The sequence below is a fragment of the Heterodontus francisci genome, chromosome 3 (genome assembly GCF_036365525.1).
Source record: "Heterodontus francisci isolate sHetFra1 chromosome 3, sHetFra1.hap1, whole genome shotgun sequence".
NCBI lineage: Eukaryota > Metazoa > Chordata > Chondrichthyes > Heterodontiformes > Heterodontidae > Heterodontus > Heterodontus francisci.
Genome location: NC_090373.1, coordinates 52219394 through 52236382, shown reverse-complemented (window position 1 = coordinate 52236382; position 16989 = coordinate 52219394). Strand labels below are relative to the sequence as shown.

Sequence of the window (16989 nt, the reverse complement as noted above, 5' to 3'; positions counted from 1 at the left end):
AAAAGTTTTAATTAACAGAAGATCATCCAACTAACAGCCAGCCACACTAGACATAGTACAGTATTCTACACATACTTTGATCAGTTGATCATATTATATTCTTGAGCAGACTATTAATATGATGAGAAGAGAAAAATAAATATATTTCTATCCTCATATTTCATTAGTTAGCTGTTATAAATATGCTTTGAAAAATAAGCTGGGGGTCATCCAATATTACGTGTTAATTGTATATTAATTTGGTGTTAATTGTATTCAGCTAGTCGGTTATTAATTGAGGACTCACCTGTGCTCATAATAGGAGCAGACTGAAAGAGGGATTGTTGGTTGGAGGTGTACGATATGTAATATGTCTCCATAGCTGGTAAGTGTATAAAGACTAGGCTTTAGTATTCTATTCTTCACCACCTGGCCAACCATATTCTAACGTGAGGCTATGTTCTATGCAAGATAACCAATTGTTTAATGTATGTAAATATTTGATAAAACGTTTCAGTAATCAAGAGAATATTTGATGTCTCTCATTTGAAACATAAACTTCAGTGACTATTCTATTTGTAACATGCATTGTATTTTATTTACATTATTTAGGCTATTTTTTTTGCTTCCACATTTCCTCTGTTATTCTTTTCCCTTTCTTAGCAGCTTCTAATCCCGCTAGATCTCTATCCATTAGAGCAGGTTACTATCCCAGTAAATTCTCAACAACTCCTGCTTTGCTGCTTGGCTGTTATAGGCACCATTAATAGGAAAACTGTCAGCCCATCAGCTAAGGCAGAGTTTCCTTTTCTCCCTCCCAAATCTGAGTTCAAATTAAAACTGCATTTTGACTTTGTGCAGTAATTTAACTGGGCATTAGCACATCAGCAGACTGTTTTCCATCTCTCGCGATTTTTATTTGGAAATAAAAATTGGGAGAGATGTAAAACAGGCTCCATTTGTTATTCTCCATTTCATGCTGTTGCACAAAGTCAAAATTAGACCCATTGAGACTCATGGCTGCTATTATTATTTCATATGTTACATGGTCAGCCACCACTGGGACTCAAACTTGTGGTTACTGAGATATGAAGAAGGCAGTTCTAATTTTATCAGGTTAGGTTGTGCAGTGAATAGAGTGGGAAGACCAAAGCAGCAGAAGTGCAGACTTTCCTTATGGGGACTGGAGGAGCTCTTGTTCTTCTGAGCCCCACTTAAGAAAGTGGCCGGAATTTTACAGTGGGTGGATGGGAGCTGGACTCCGACGTAAATGTCGGTGAAGACCCCGCTTCCGCCCAGCCTGGGGATCCATCCTGTATTTTACTGATCCCCAGGCTTTAATTGGCCCGAGGCGGGACTCCCACCCACTTGAAGGAGGAGGTCCCGCCTCAGTGAGCTACTGGCCAATCAACGGGCTGGCAGCTCTTAGTCTCAGCAGCGCCACCGGGTGCGGTGGCCACTGCTGGGACTGCAGCCCAGCCGACCTGATGGAGCCGAGAGAGTGGGTAAGTTTGGGTTGCCTCACCAGGGGGATCGGTCATGCCCTGGTGAGGCTAAGATGGTTGTTTGGGGGGAGGGGGCGTCTTGGATCCCGGGGGTGGGTTGGGAGGCAGGGGCGGCCCTCAATTGGGCACCCTGTGCCCGACTGCCGTGCTCCCCCACCTCCCCCCAGGGTGCGGAAAGGCCTGCAGCTATCGCTGGGCAGCCTTTCACATCCCCGGCACACCCGCTTGCCATGGGTAAAATACCCGTGGAGGCAGGCGAGGGCCCTTAAGTGGCCGTTAAGTGGCCACTTAAGAGTCTTGATAGGCCTCGGGCGGACGGGCCGTTTCCCACCCCCTGCTCCCCCCGCTGGACCTCCGTAAACTTGTTTGGGGGCTGAATCGGGGCGGGTAGGCCTCCCGGAGCCTGCCGCTCAATTTTACCCTGCCCCAACGCCACCATCTGACCCGCTGGGGCAGCGTAAAATTCCGGCCAGTGTTTCTAACTTAGAGGGCTTTGCTGACTTCCTAACTGCCATCTTGCTAAGTTTTTTGTTGTTTCAGGAGTGGGTTGAAATTCCTACTGGGACTAACATGGGACCCCAATTTACGAATGGGACTCCCTCTGTCTATCCAGCTACCACCAACCCAATGGCATTAAAATCACAGATCGGCAGGAATTGAGCAAGAAATTAACCTACTCCATTTCAGTGGCTCCCCTGCTCTATTCCTGCCAATTGGTGGAATTAAAATCATCCCTTAGATATGTTTGTGGTAGCACCAGTGGTTTTCTGCATTTTCTTTTCTCAAATACTGAGCTTCTTTTCAGAATAATGACTATCTTACAAAACAATTGAAAATCGTACTTCATTCCAGTTTCCTGGAATGTTGCATCTGTTAACTGCTGATGCTCTTGGTTAACAAAGAAGTGGAGCTGAGTGTGAGCTTCCCCCATATTCTTACAAGTGCCTTTTAAAAAGTGTTAGCAACTAACCTAAACAAAAATTATGAAAAATAGAACAATCCTAAAACTTTTTTTATTTAGGTAAACATTTAGGTCAATACTTTTCCAACACCTGAATTGAAAGATAGGCCACCATGCAGCAAGGGAGCTTTTTAATCATCAAATGAGTTGTATTTACAGACAATTTAACACACTGGTATAAATGAAACCTACATGAAAAGACTGTAGAACTGTCTTGCCTGGCAAGATGGCAAAAGACCACTTTGTAAAATGTGAGTAGGAAGTAAGTACATCTTTTTTTAAACCTGCTGATATACACAGGTACTACTAGATTGAGGCTATACTTGTTTAGTGACAGCGTGCATAGATTCTCACTCTCAAAGCTCACTATATTTTAATGTTAACATAGTTAATGAGCCAGTTGGTTCTCTGTTAATGTTAAAGAGGTAAAAGGATGTCTAAAATGTTCCCAGACAGCACAGTGATCATCGAAGGAACTTCTGAAACTTTTGCACTGGACCGTCAAAGAGAACTTCTGACAGATTTGTTAAATCTTTGGCCTGTAGTGTTGACTGTCTTATCATGTGTCATTTGTTTGTCTACAACAAATAAGTTTGCTCTTCTAAATACGTGTTACTGTCAGAAATTCTTCTTACTGTACTGATTGTTCCTGCTTCCTTGTCCTAGTGTTTATGGATGTCCATTGGCAAAAAAGCGGAAAATACAGGACAAGCAACCAAGTGAACCAGCTCCTAAGAGAAAACCATTTCTGGTGAGAACAGACAACTCTTCTGTAGACGAGTGCTATGAAACTGATGGTACAGAGGAGCTGGATGAGAAAGATGAGGAATATTCTGATGAAAATGATGATCAAGAGGAAGATGAAGAGGAGGAAGAGGATGCGGAAGCAGAAGAGGAAGATGAGGATGAATTAGAAGAGGAAGATGAGGATGAAGAGTATGAAGATCAGAGTAATGAGCAAGGTATGAATTACATTGATATTACACAGATTGAAGAACCCATTGAACGCTGCTCAGTGTTTAAACGTCAAAGCAAAGATTTTCCAAGATTGGATTCAGCTGCCTTCATTTCTAGTTGGCATTATTTGAAGTGTAGTAGAGACTAAATATGGAAGCTGAACTTTATATTCAACATTTGTATAAATTTTCTGATCTCATGTTCCCTGTGGTGAACTGTATTCACAAGAAGTTGGGTTTGGTGTTAGAGATACAACACTGTAGCTCATATTCAGTATGATTGATGAAATGAGCCTGTTAATATGAAATATGTTGTTGTGAATCAGCATTTTAACACATGATCAATTTCGTTAACGGATCATAAAAGCCACCTCTTATTCCTACATGCTAATCATGATGGGACTTTTTTTTATCTTTATTCCCTGATAAGCCAATTTGTTCAAAACTTTGTCACCCAAGTGAATTTTTTTAAACCTGTGAACATTCACTTGGAAACAGGAGTAATTACTGTATTGTTGGTAACCAAAATTATTCATGTATTAATACTACAATTCTGACAGTAACCATGTGAGCTCAAAGGGGTTTTTATTTTAATTATACAATAATTAAAAGCTGTATCATTAATGCACATGAATTAGTTTTGATTTTCTGCACCCAGATGGTTGTTTAGGGAATTATTAACTTTTATAAAAAGGAGAATGAAGTATTGTTCCCAATTAAAGAAAATTGTAATAACTTGCTGTAAAACCATAATACAATTTTAAGTTTCAGACCAAAGTTACATTAGTCCATGAGTTAGGTTTCAGTATTGTGAGTCAGAATAAATTTATTTCCAACAAATATGTTGAATTTGCATGACTTGGTCATGCACATTTCATAAAGACACCAGTTATTCCTATATGTCAATCATTGTGGCACCTCTCTTTTATCAATGTGCCATCACAGGCCAATGGACCTGATACTAAATTGTCGACTGTATTAATTATTCTATTATTAATATTAAGTTACCTCAAAGAGATGATTTATACCAAGCATGCATTTGTTAATAACCATGCTTGCTTTCATGGATGAGAGATGCAACATTTAAAATATAAATCAAGGCATTCCTGAAGACTCAGTAGATAACTGTGTCATATGATGTGGTACTGAGCCATTTATGAAGTTACCAAGTTTTATCCCTGGTCTTTGTTGATCTCAGTCTGGGCAGCCGTGGGCCACAACAATTGGCCTCAATGTTTCTCAGCTATGATAGAAGAAATAAGAAATCACCCAGAAAAAAAAATCAGAGTTTCCATTTTTGATGGATACTGCTGGAATATGTGCAAAGTTTGGAGGTTTACGCAGGACAAAATAGGGTGATGTCCCCTTATCGTAAAATAGTTTGCTGAAATTCTGTGGAGGTTCTCCTGGCAAAATAGTGTAAATGGCCATTTTCAATATTTATGTCGTTTCTTTGGGGGTTCATCTAATCTCCTGCCAAAGTGATGGGGGAGATTGGATGAAACCCCATGGAATTCCAGGACCTCGCTATTTAGGCATGGAAAATCATCACATGAGAAAGATACCAGAGCTGTGCCAGTACCTAAGGAATCATACTGCTATTTGAGTCACTGCCTTTAGGAGAATAGGGGAAAAATTGGGGGGAAAAGATTTAATGGCAATAAACCATAGCCATTGAATAATTTCATCTATAGGTGAAAAACAATAATTAAGCTTTGCTTTCTTGTTTTCCATTAGACGACCTTCAAGAAGAATCTGATAATATCAGGAGAAACCAGGACATTGAGAAAGATGATAACAACAATGATGAATATGACAATTATGATGAGCTTGTTGCAAAATCATTATTAAACCTGGGCAAAATAGCTGAAGATGCAGCATTTAGGGCTATGACAGAGTCTGAAATGAGTGACAGCACGGCACGTGGCCTGGAGGATGATAGTGACACTAACGGGAGCAGGGGTAGAAAAACAAATAAAAGTGACTCCTGCCAGCTGAGTTTGGATGTTGACAGTGATGTTGTTAGGGAAACAGTGGATTCCCTTAAACTACTGGCACAAGGACATGGTGTGGTACTTTCAGACAATGCAAGTGTTAGGGGTCGCATAGATGGTTTAATACAGAATGAAATTAGAAATGTGAACTTAGGATCATGCAAGTCCACCAATGATGGTATGGAAAAGACTGTTGATGAAAGTGATGAGGCTGTTTGCCTGAGCAGTCTTGAGTGCCTAAGGAACCAATGTTTTGACTTGGCTAGGAAGCTAAGTGAGAGTCAGCATGAGGAAAGAAACCAGCAACATCATTTTAGTGATTGTCAACAGAACAGACCTGATGATGACATCACAAGAAGGATGTCAGATCGGAACTATTCAGATATGGTTAACCTAATGAAGCTTGAAGAACAGCTTAGTCCTCGCTCTAGAGCTTTTTCTTCTGGTGTTAAGGAAGAAGAATCACATGACAGAGATGATGACACTGGCTCAGTCAAATCTGACCGGTCTGAGGAGGTGTTTGATATGACCAAGGGAAACTTGACTTTGTTAGAAAAGGCCATTGCACTGGAAACAGAGAGGGCTAAGGCGATGAGAGAAAAAATGGCAATGGAAACTGCAAAGAGAGATGCATCAGATCAAATTCCAAGGCATCATGTTGGAGATGAGAAGAGGTCTAGATCTTCTGATGGTCATATTAAAAAGCCATACTACCTGAAAGGTACAACTTCTGTCTCTTTCTGGAATATAGTGTAATATTCTGTTGAGGGCTATTGATTCAGCTGCCTTATCTTTAAAACTGTAGTTGCCAGATAACATTTGAACAGTATCAGAAAGATCGATAACAAAAGAAAGGAGCATTGACTACAAATTAATTATGTTAACATTGTGAGTTAATGGAAAACATTTACCACGCAAGGTAAAAGCTGGTCCATGGCTAGATCAATAGCTATTTATTTTTTAGTCAAATTCCACTTCACGATATCACCCTTTTGCAAATTGTGGCCAGGTATTATATACAATGAGGACATATGATACAAAAAGGTGAAAACAAAACATTCAGGGGTTGAATTTCCACAGGGGTTCTCCTGCTCATCTGCCATAATTTTGGCAGAAGAGCAGCAGAAACCCCAGAAAAATGGCATAAACGGTGCATACACCATTTTTCTGTGGTACTTCTGCCAAAGTTATGGCAGATGAGAGGGAGAACCTCAGCAGAAATTCAGTCTTTAGTTTCAACATTTACAGATGTACACAGAAATTCTTTACAGCTGTGTAACTATTTTATGACTGTGGTCTTATAATAATTTTACATGAATATTGTTTTGTGGTTTTTACACATGAAATTATCTACATTCTTATTCCAGTATTTGCTTGCCAATTAACTGGTATCTTGAGATGAACCCAGTTGACACAGTCAAACAATAACTTATTTAAGTTGTGACAAATATAACATAATTTGCCTACGATGTACCCAGCAATAGAATATTTAATTGAATCGTATGATGCTGTTTCGACTTGATTTCATGAGTACTTATTATGTAGAGTCAGTCAGAATATGAATCAGTGGGTTTATTGATTCTTAGAATTTAAACTGAAATGGTGTGTTTATATATGGTTTTTGTGCTTTAAAGCTTAAACTGTCAGCAGGTCTGATCAAATTTCTGCTTCCTTATGTTGGTCAATTTTTAATGCATTTCAGTCTTCATGATGATGCAAGACAAAGCCTTGTATTACAATCATTTAGTCAAATATAAGGAATAATTTAATGATTATAATCACTCTGTAGAATTAAAATTACTTCTGCTAGCCCATATTCCTTTTCCTCCATTTTGAATTCTCTTTCCTCTCTTCCACTGTTAATTCCATTCTACTTTTCTTATGTATTTTTGTTACATTTGCTTTGTTTTCTGTGCCTCCAAATATCCCATTATCCATTTTGGAGGTGCGTACAACTTTGGACAGTTTTCCCTCTAAATTGGTTGAAAATCAGCCACAGAGGACAATTCTCAGCCATTCGGGAGCATCAAATGGACAGTTGTTCCTCCAGGATAATTCATCTTGTCCAGGGCTGGTGCAGTGCAATTGAAAAGAAAGAATTTGCACATATATAGTGCATTTCACGATGTTGGGTAGTCCCAGCACTTTACAGACAATGAATTACTCCTAGATAATATAACATATCCAAAGTGCAGGAGGGGTTAATGTAATGGAAGCAACAACGTATGATATGCTAAGTGAGACAAATGCTAAAAAAAATTGAACAGTTAAAGTATGTAACAACACTGGCAAAGGAGTGAAATATAAACCATGTTCAACTTCTAAGTTTTTCTTTCAAATTTATTTCTAATCTTCTGATCCTTTTTTACAATCGCAATTTGCATTTTTGTAAAACAAAGAAAAAGTTTTTTATTAAAATATATAACTACCCATCAGTATTATAAGGCAGCTGTCAAAAGAATACTGCAGACAAATTATAATTGTATAAAATATGGGTAAGTGATCTAATACCTATACAGAGGGTAGTGAAAGATGTATTATGCAGAAACTGCAGAAAAATTGAGAGAGGAAAACCAAGGTGCACAGAGAACTGGGAGACACAGATAGCACTAGAGTAGGAAATAGTAAGGCATTAGGAGAGGTCAGTGTAAGAGGGAATGTAATAAGGTCTAAATTATGTTTACTGTGCTTCTATATGAAAACACTGAGTGTGGTAAATAAGGTTGGTGAGCTGCAGGCGCAGATAGCCATGTAGAAATATGAAGTTGTGGCAATATTAGAGACCTGGCTCAAAAAAGAGCAGGACTAGGTACCAGATATTCCTGGATTTTTTTTTTAGAGATACAGCACTGAAACAGGCCCTTCGGCCCACCGAGTCTGTGCCGAACATCAACCACCCATTTATACTAATCCTACACTAATCCCATATTCCTACCAAACATCCCCACCTGTTCCTATATTTCCCTACCACCTACCTATACTAGTGACAATTTATAATGGCCAATTTACCTATCAACCTGCAAGTCTTTTGGCTTGTGGGAGGAAACCGGAGCACCCGGAGAAAACCCACGCAGACACAGGGAGAACTTGCAAACTCCACACAGGCAGTACCCGGAATCGAACCCGGGTCCCTGGAACTGTGAGGCTGCGGTGCTAACCACTGCGCCACTGTGCCGGGCAGGATTTTCAAACCCCGCTGAGAGTGGAAATGGCAGTGAGTGTGATTTGAATGTCGCAATCTCAGAGGTCGGCACTGGGTCCCGCCACCTCCAGAATGCGATGCAATTTTCAAGGTGCCGCTGGCAGAGACAGAACAGGCCGGGTGCACGGATCCAATTAATTGCCTGTTGATCTCACTAAAGAGCTCATTAACAGGCTTGTTAGTATCAGGGGAGGCAGTGGAGTAGTGGTATTGTCATTGGACAAGTAACCCAGAATATTTCTCTGGGGACATGGGGTTGAATCCCACCACAGTAGAAGGTGCAATTTGATTCAAATAATAAATCTGGAATTCAAAGCTAGTATAATGATGGCCATGAAACCATTGTGGATTGTTGTAAAAATCCAGCTGGTTCACTAATGTCCGTTTGGGAAGGAAATCTGCTGTCCTGACCTGGTCTGGCCAACATGTGACTCCAGACCCACAGCAATATCGTTGACTCTTACATGCCCTCTGAATTGGCCTAGCAAGCCACTCAGTTCTATCTAACCGCTACAAAGTCAATAAAACAGAATGAAACCGGATGGACCACCTGGCATCGACCTTGGCACCGGAAATGACAACGGCAAACCTAGCCCCATCGACCCTGCAAAGTCCTCCTTACTAACATCTGGGGGCTTGTGCCAAAGTTGGGAGAGCTGTCCCACAGACTAGTCAAGCAACAGCCTGACATAGTCATACTCACAGAATCATACCTTACGGACAATGTCCCATAAACCATCCCTGGGTATGTCCTGTCCCTCCGGCAGGACAGACCCACCAGAGGTGGTGGCACAGTGGTATACAGTCGGGAGGGAGTTGGCCTGGGAGTCCTCAACATCAACTCCAGACTCCATGAAGTGTCATAGCATCAGGTCAAACATGGGCAAAGAAACCTCCTGCTGATTACCACCTACCACTCTCCCTCAGATGATGAATCAGTACTCCTCCATGTTGATCACCACTTGGAGGAAGCACTGAGGATGGCAAGGTCACAGAATGTACTCTGGGTGGGGGACTTCAATGTCTATCACTAAGAGTTGCTCAGTAGCATCACTAGTGACTGAGCTGGCCGAGTCCTAAAGGACATAGCTGCTAGACTGGGTATGCAGCAGGTGGTGAGGGAACCAACACCAATCTGCCTGCCACTGATGCATCTGTCCATGACAGTATTGATAGGAGTGACCACCGCACAGACCTTCTTGTGGAGACGAATTCCAGCCTTCACATTGAGGATACCCTCCATCGTGTTGTGTGGAACTACTACCGAGCTAAATGGGATAGATTTTGAACAGATCTCGCAATGCAAAGCTGGGCATTCATGAGGCACCTTGGGCCATCAGCAGCAGCAGAATTGTATTCAACCACAATCTGTAACCTCATGGCCCAGCATATTCCCAACTCTACCATTACCATCAAGCCAAGGAGACCAACCTGCTTCAATGAAGAGTGCAGGAGGGCATGCCAGGAGCAGCACCAGGCATACCTCAAAATGAGGTGTCAACCTGGTGAAGTTACAACACAGGACTACTTGCATGTGAAACTGCGTAAGCAACATGCGATAGACAGAGATAAGCGATCCCATAACCAATGGATCAGATCTAAGCTCTGCAGTCCTGCCACATCCAGCCGTGAATGGTGGTGGACAGTTAAACAACTAACTGGAGGAGGTGGCTCCACAAATATCCCCATCCTCAATGAGCGGGGAGCCCAGCACATCAGTGCAAAAGATAAGGCTGAAGCATTTGCAACAATCTTCAGCAGAAGTGGCAAGTTGATGATCCATCTCGGCCTTCTCCTGAAGTTCCCAGCATCACAGATGTCAGACTTCAGCCAATTTGATTCACTCCGCGTGATATCAAGAAACGACTGAAGGCACTGGATACTGCAAAGGCTATGGGCCCTGACAATATTCCGGCAATAGTCCTGAAGACTTGTGCTCCAGAACATGCCACACCCCTAGCTAAGCTGTTCCAATACAGCTACAACACTGGCATCTCCCCAGCAATGTGGAAAATTGCCCAGCTATGTCCTGTACACATAAAGCAGGACAAGTCCAACCCGGCCAATTACCGCCCCATCAGTCTACTCTCAATCATCAGTAAAGTGATGGAAGGTATCGTCAACAGTGCTATCGAATGGCACTTGCTTAGCAATAACCTGCTCAGTGAAGCTCAGTTTGGGTTCCACCAGGGCTACTCAACCTTGGTTCAAAGATGGACAGAAGAGCTGAACTCAAGAGATGAGGTGAGAGTGACTGCCCTTGACACTAAGGCAGCATTTGACTAAGCATGGCATCAAGGAGCCCCAGCAAAACTAGATTCAATGGGAATCAGGGGGAAAGCTCTCCACTGGTTGGAGTCATACCTAGTGCAAAGGAAGATGGTTGTGGTTGTTGGAGGTCAATCATCTGAGCTCCAGGACATCACTGCAGGAGTTCCTCAGGATAGTGTCCTAGGCCCAACCATCTTCAGCTGCTTCATCAATGACCTTCCTTCAATCATAAGGTCAGAAGTGGGGATGTTCGTTGATGATTGCACAATGTTCAGCACCATTCGCAACTCCTCAGATACTGAAGCAGTCTGTGTAGAAATGCAGCAAGACCTGGACAATATCCAGGCTTGGGCTGATGGCTGGAACTTTACACCACCCCAGCGAGTCGGATGGTGGCAGGTGGGGGGGTGACGTAAAATTGAGCGGGAGGCTCCGGGAGGCCTTCCCGACCCGCTTCTGCCTCTGCCCCACTTTACGTGGGCTGCGAGGGGCAGGAAACTGGCCGCCTGCCCCAGGCCGCCTGCCCCAGGCCAATCAAGCCCACCTCTGCGAGGATTTTATCTGTGGCAAGCTGGCGTCCAGGAGACGTGAAAGACTGTCCAGTGAAACCTGGTGGCCTCTCAGTGCAGTGGGGCGGGGGGCGTAGGCCGCCCCCACCTTCCCAACCACCCCCAGGACCCAAGACGCTCCCCCCCCCCGCCCCTTTCCTCCAAACGACCATCCTTGCCTCGCCGGTGCGCGAACGTTCAGCCCGGTGAGGCAAACCCCAACTTACCTGGACTCCTGGCTCCATGTCTTCGGCTGGGCTTCAGTCCCAGCAGTGGCCACCACTCCCAGTGGTACTGCTGAGACTAAGAGCTGCCGGCCCGATGATTGGCCGGCAGCTCAATGAGGTGGGACTTCCTCCCTTAAGCAGGTGGAAGTCCCACCTCAGAACACTTAAAGCCCGGGGACCTGTAAAATGTGGGGCAGATCCCTGGGCCGGGTGGAAGTGGGTTCGCCACCGACTTTTGTGTCAGTGGCCAGCTCCCGTCCACCTGACGTAAACTCCAGCTGGATAAGTGCCAAGTTAGTTTTGCACCACACAGGTGCCAGGCAATGACCATCTCCAACAAGAGAGAATTTAACTATCTCCCCTTGACATCCAATGGCATTACGATTGCTAAATCCCCCACTATCAACATCCCAGATGTTACTATTGACCAGAAACTGAACTGGAGTAGCCATATAAATACTGTGGCTACCAGAGCAGATCAGAGGCTAGGAAAGGACAAGGGCAGCAAATGCATGGAAACACCACCACCACCTGCAAGTTCCCCTCCAAGTCACACACCATCCTGACTTGGAACTATATCGCCGTTCCTTCATTGTCACTGGGTCAAAATCCTGGAACTCCCTTCCTAACAGCACTGTGGGTGTACCTACCTCACATGGACTGCAGCGGTTCAAGAAGACAGCTCCCCACCACCTTCTCAAGGGCAATTAGGGATGGGCAGTAAATGCTGGCCTAGCCAGCGATGCCCACATCCCATGAATGAATAATACAAAAAAAAATGTTAAAGTCTGAGAATGGGGTAAATGCCATGGGGGGGAATATGACAGGGTTGTGAAGACGTGAACACTGTGAAGGGCCCTGAGGGCTGTGCTAAGGGCGGTTTAGTTTAAACAGAAGCAGCAAATAAAGCTGAGCTACTTCAGATGTGTCTCATTGTGGATATTGTTGCAGCTGGAAGAGTTCAATGTTACATTGGAGAATTCCATGAAACCAGATAGGGAAGTGAGCCCACTGGCATCACAGTGGTACCTGGGGTTGGCACGGGAAGGCCTGGCGAGCGTTAAAGGTTTAGCTGACGGTAGTCAGATGGGAGCAGGGTACTCTGACATTGGACAGAGCAGCCAGGATGAACTGCGACAGGTGCAACCTCCTAGAGAGCAGGAAGCCAGAGGAGCACAGTGGATGGCTGATGGGGGATAAGGCCTGTCCCCTAAGGGCGTGCCTCCTGGCGCCCATTCGAGACCCAGAGATGGATGGAGAGAGGCGCTACAACGAGCCATCTCTTAACACACACCCTCATACAGCAGACCATTGACCTCTTGAAGAGGCACTTCCGTCATTTTGACTGGTTGGGTGGTGCCCTCCAGTAGGAGCCAGCCAGAGTGCCTTGTGGTCATCTGCTGCGCCCTGCATAACATGGCAAAGCAAAGAGGCCTGGAGACAGATGAGGAGGAGGACTAGGAATGCCACTTAAACCTGGAGGAGGAAGAGAAGGGGGAACTGCTGGCTGGAATAGAAGCAAGGGCACGGCTGATTCAGCCACACTTCACCTGATCTCCTCCTAATCCTTGCAGCTAAGAAACTCTCTACTTACTTTCCAACGCACAGAACTATTACACCACTTGGATCCTAGGCTCCGAGGTTCCAATGGCAGCCATGAACATGCTTCCTCCATCCACATATGTCCAACATTGAAAAGCTTGGTCAAATAGTAGGCTCAGATCTCCATGTGCCCACCACCAGTGCCACAATATGGCATTCCCTTTTCAAGAGGACGCATCAACAACACTCTTGTCTGAGTGATGACAAGAGTTTTGTATTCTGAGGCATTAGAAAATAAAAACAAACTGATCATTAGTACCCAGTTGATCCTAGAGGTGAAATCAGCACTATGCCACATTCCTCTCTCTTACTTCTACAGGGTGCTCCCCTGTGGCAGAGGATGAGGTGAAGGCAGCCTGCTCCCTACTTTGAGCCGCCAGCTGAGATGCCTGTGTCATGTCAGGAGCTGCCTCTGTCACAGGGCCTGGCACACAGATAGCTCCCGAGTCGGAGGGGGCGAGGGTTTGAAGGGTGACACCGAAGCCCCCTGAGGAATTGCCCCATGGTCTTCCGCTAGGACTGTCTCTGCCCTTTCCTGGCATTCATGGATGCTGGAAGCGGCCACCGGCTGGGACGGACCTGTCATCCACTCTAAGCTATCAGCAATACAGAGCAATCTATACTGCAGAGAGTTTCACTCTTTCTGTGCATATCAGTGTGCTGCTCCTGCACCCACTCAGAGTGATGCTGCATTTGACTGCCCAAGAGGCGTTACCCAATCTCTCTATGGCGGAGCTCATGCGATCAAAGCCCTGAGTCATGCTGCATGGACTCCTCCATTGTTTGTCCATGGCTCCACATGGCGTGCAACAAACAGGAACTTATCTGCCTCTGGTTCTCGAGGAAGGCCCTTCTTGTTTGTGACACCTGAGGCACAGCATTTTCGCCCAGCGAAACATCGCTGTGTTTTCCTCTGTCCTCCAGGGGGGACTGCCCACAGCAGACTCTGCCTCATCCTTCTCCTCCTGCTCATGTGTGCTGTGAGGTTCACCCAGTTCTCCCCTTTCTACACAGCTCTGTGACCCAACTGAGGTGAGTGTGTCTGCGCTGGTGGAGGATGCTGAGGTATGATGTGATGGTGCATTTTCCATGGATTTGTCCCCAGCTGTTGATGTTGCCGCTGAAACGGAGCATTGCCTTGGAAGCCTCTCTGCTTGATGGTAATGAGAAGTGGATCTAATCAACAAGTGCCCCAGCACATCCAGCCCCTAATATGACAATATGTCAGCAGTCTTAGATTCAGAGTGCACATTAAGCCAGAGTCTCCTCCATGTCGTTCACCTCAAGAAAAAGCTATCCAATGACCCTGCTGCTCATGACCAATGTTTCGCCATCTCCCACCGAGTGCTGGGATGACACCCCAACGAACCCTAGAACCACCTCCTCCACTGAAGGTGGAGTGTGGAGCTGGGCCGCTCCAACCACCCATTCTGACCATCTCCCTTCCATTACGGGCTCTCTTCTCCTGCAGGATGAGAGGAGAAAGATTCTTAAATATGCTGCCCCACCTCGTCTCTCCCAGCATGACGTTCAAGTGGACTTATGTCCCACTAGATGATGTCCCTGTATGAGCATCGCTGTGCAGCGAGCATGTATTTAAACTGACAATGTGAGGGAGATGTATGGACATGCTGTGAGGTCATCTCGCATGCATTCTAGTGCTTAGAGAGTTTGTGCCTATTCAAGCAGCTACTCATGGTAACTTACCTTACCAGACCGTAATAGATCATTAAACTTCTTCCTGCACTACTGGTCCTTCTCTTCAGCCTCTAGCTGTTGACCCCTGTGGCCACCTCCATCCAACCCTCCTAGTCTCACTCGGGGGATTCCTCTTCCCTGAGGTTCAGTTTCAGACCTCTCTCCTCTTAGACACAGCATCTATTAGAACCTCCAAAAAGGCATCAGAAAAAATGCCCGGGGATGCATTCCTATGCCTATACAGGCCCTCCGAGCTCCCTAGTGACACACTAATATAGGCAACATCAAGCCCAATGAAAGCTGCCGGATGTATTTAAAATCGCTGTCATTTCCTTGTTCCCGCCTCCATTATCCTTCCGGCACCTCTAATTGGGCACAAGACCTGATCCAATTACCAATGACCTACTTTGTATTTGAAAATAGCACTGTGTCACAGGTTGGGAACTGGAACTGCTCTGGTTGTTGAGATCCCAACCCAAAAGCAAAAATCTGGCCTGTGGTGTTCAGGAATATTAGAGAGGAAGGAAAGGAAGAGGGGTAGATATATTGATAAAGAGAGGATGTCTGAGGGTCAATGACAGAATCTATTTGGTTCGAGCTAAGAAACCATAGAGGTTTCTACAGGCCACCAACTAGTGGGAAGCATATAGAGGAACAAATTTGCAAGGAAATTACAGAGAGGTGCAAGAATTATAGAGTAGTTATAATTTAGGACTTTAATTATCTTAATATAGACTGGGACAGTAATAATGGAAAGGACAGAGAGGGGCAAGAGTTTCTAGAGTGCATTCAGGAGAGTAATCTACATCAGTATTGTTAGGACCAGGTGAGAAAGGGGTCTAGGGGTCCCTCACAGCCTTCACCTGGTCTTACCGTAACAGGGTTTAATTTTAAACACACTGTTTTTTACCTCCCCCTTGGTGAATCCCTGTTCACTGCTTTCCAATTATAAGGCAAAGAAACCAGCACACACAGGTTTACTTAGGTTTAAAAAAGAAAGGTTGAAATTTATTAAACTTAAACTCTAATTCGGTTGACGCCGACGGATACACGACACGCCCACGCTAGCATGCATTTGTGACACACACATGCAAATAGAGACAGAAAAGAGCAGAAGAAAAATAAAGTGGAAAAGTTTAAGACAATATCTGAAGAGTATTTGTTGTGGTTCTTTGAGCTCACTGTAGATCCTTGATTGTAGGTAGATCTTACTTTTCGTTGGAACCCAGTATTCTTCTTAAACCTTGTTCCCTGTAGGAGACTTTTCTCTCTTGGGGTTTATGTATTTTCAGTGGATTCAGAGGCTTGTGAGAAAGAGATGGGAGCAGACAGGAGGGATCTTCTCAGTCCTGGAGCAAACAGTCTTTCTGCGTTCAAAGTCTCTGTGGCTAGTTCAGAAGACTCTGGAACAGCCAGTTAGTCATCTGACCATCTGGTCTAACCAGTCTTGGATTGTACCACCTTAGCAGTCTCTGGAATGCTCCTCTTACACACAATACCTGGTGATCAAATCCATAGTGTGTTGAATGTGTCAGGGAATGGTCCTTTGTCCTTCCAAGCACTGTCTGTTAATAGGTAAATGTCTTTTTCCAGCCATGGCTGATCTGTTTAACAAGTCATTTCCTCACTCCAGCAACAGTTTAAAATCAATGTTCATGACAAAATTAATGTGCCTCATTCTTGGCAGGTGGGGGCCTAGCATGACAGTATGTTTCCAATCCAACTAGGAAGGAAGCATTGCTGGATCTGGTTCTGGAGAATGAGGTGGGTTAAATAAATCAAATGACAGTAGGGGAACATTTAGGGGGCAGTTACCATAGTTATGGAAAAGGACAAGAAGCAATCCAAAGTAAAGATAATTAATTGGGGGAGGGCCAACTTCAATGGAGTTAGAACGGATCTGGCCCAAGTAAATGGGAATCAAAATAAAAACAAGAAATGCTGGAAATACTCAGCAGGTCTGGCAGCATCTGTGGATAGAGAAGCAGAGTTAACGTTTCAGGTCAGTGACCCTTCTTCAAAAATGGGAATCAAAGACTGGCGGGC

At 44.4% G+C, this 16989-nt stretch overlaps 1 protein-coding gene across 2 annotated transcripts in view; it reads left to right on the top strand.

Moving 5' to 3' along the window:
- LOC137352227 (myelin transcription factor 1-like protein) overlaps window positions 1-16989 on the top strand; it is a 400319-nt gene that overhangs the window by 53240 nt on the left and 330090 nt on the right. For both annotated transcript variants that reach the window (XM_068017478.1, XM_068017470.1), the window contains exons 4-5: window positions 3112-3407; window positions 5139-6116. In XM_068017478.1, the coding sequence (XP_067873579.1) occupies window positions 3112-3407; window positions 5139-6116 (1274 nt within the window). The remainder of the gene's footprint in view (window positions 1-3111; window positions 3408-5138; window positions 6117-16989) is intronic.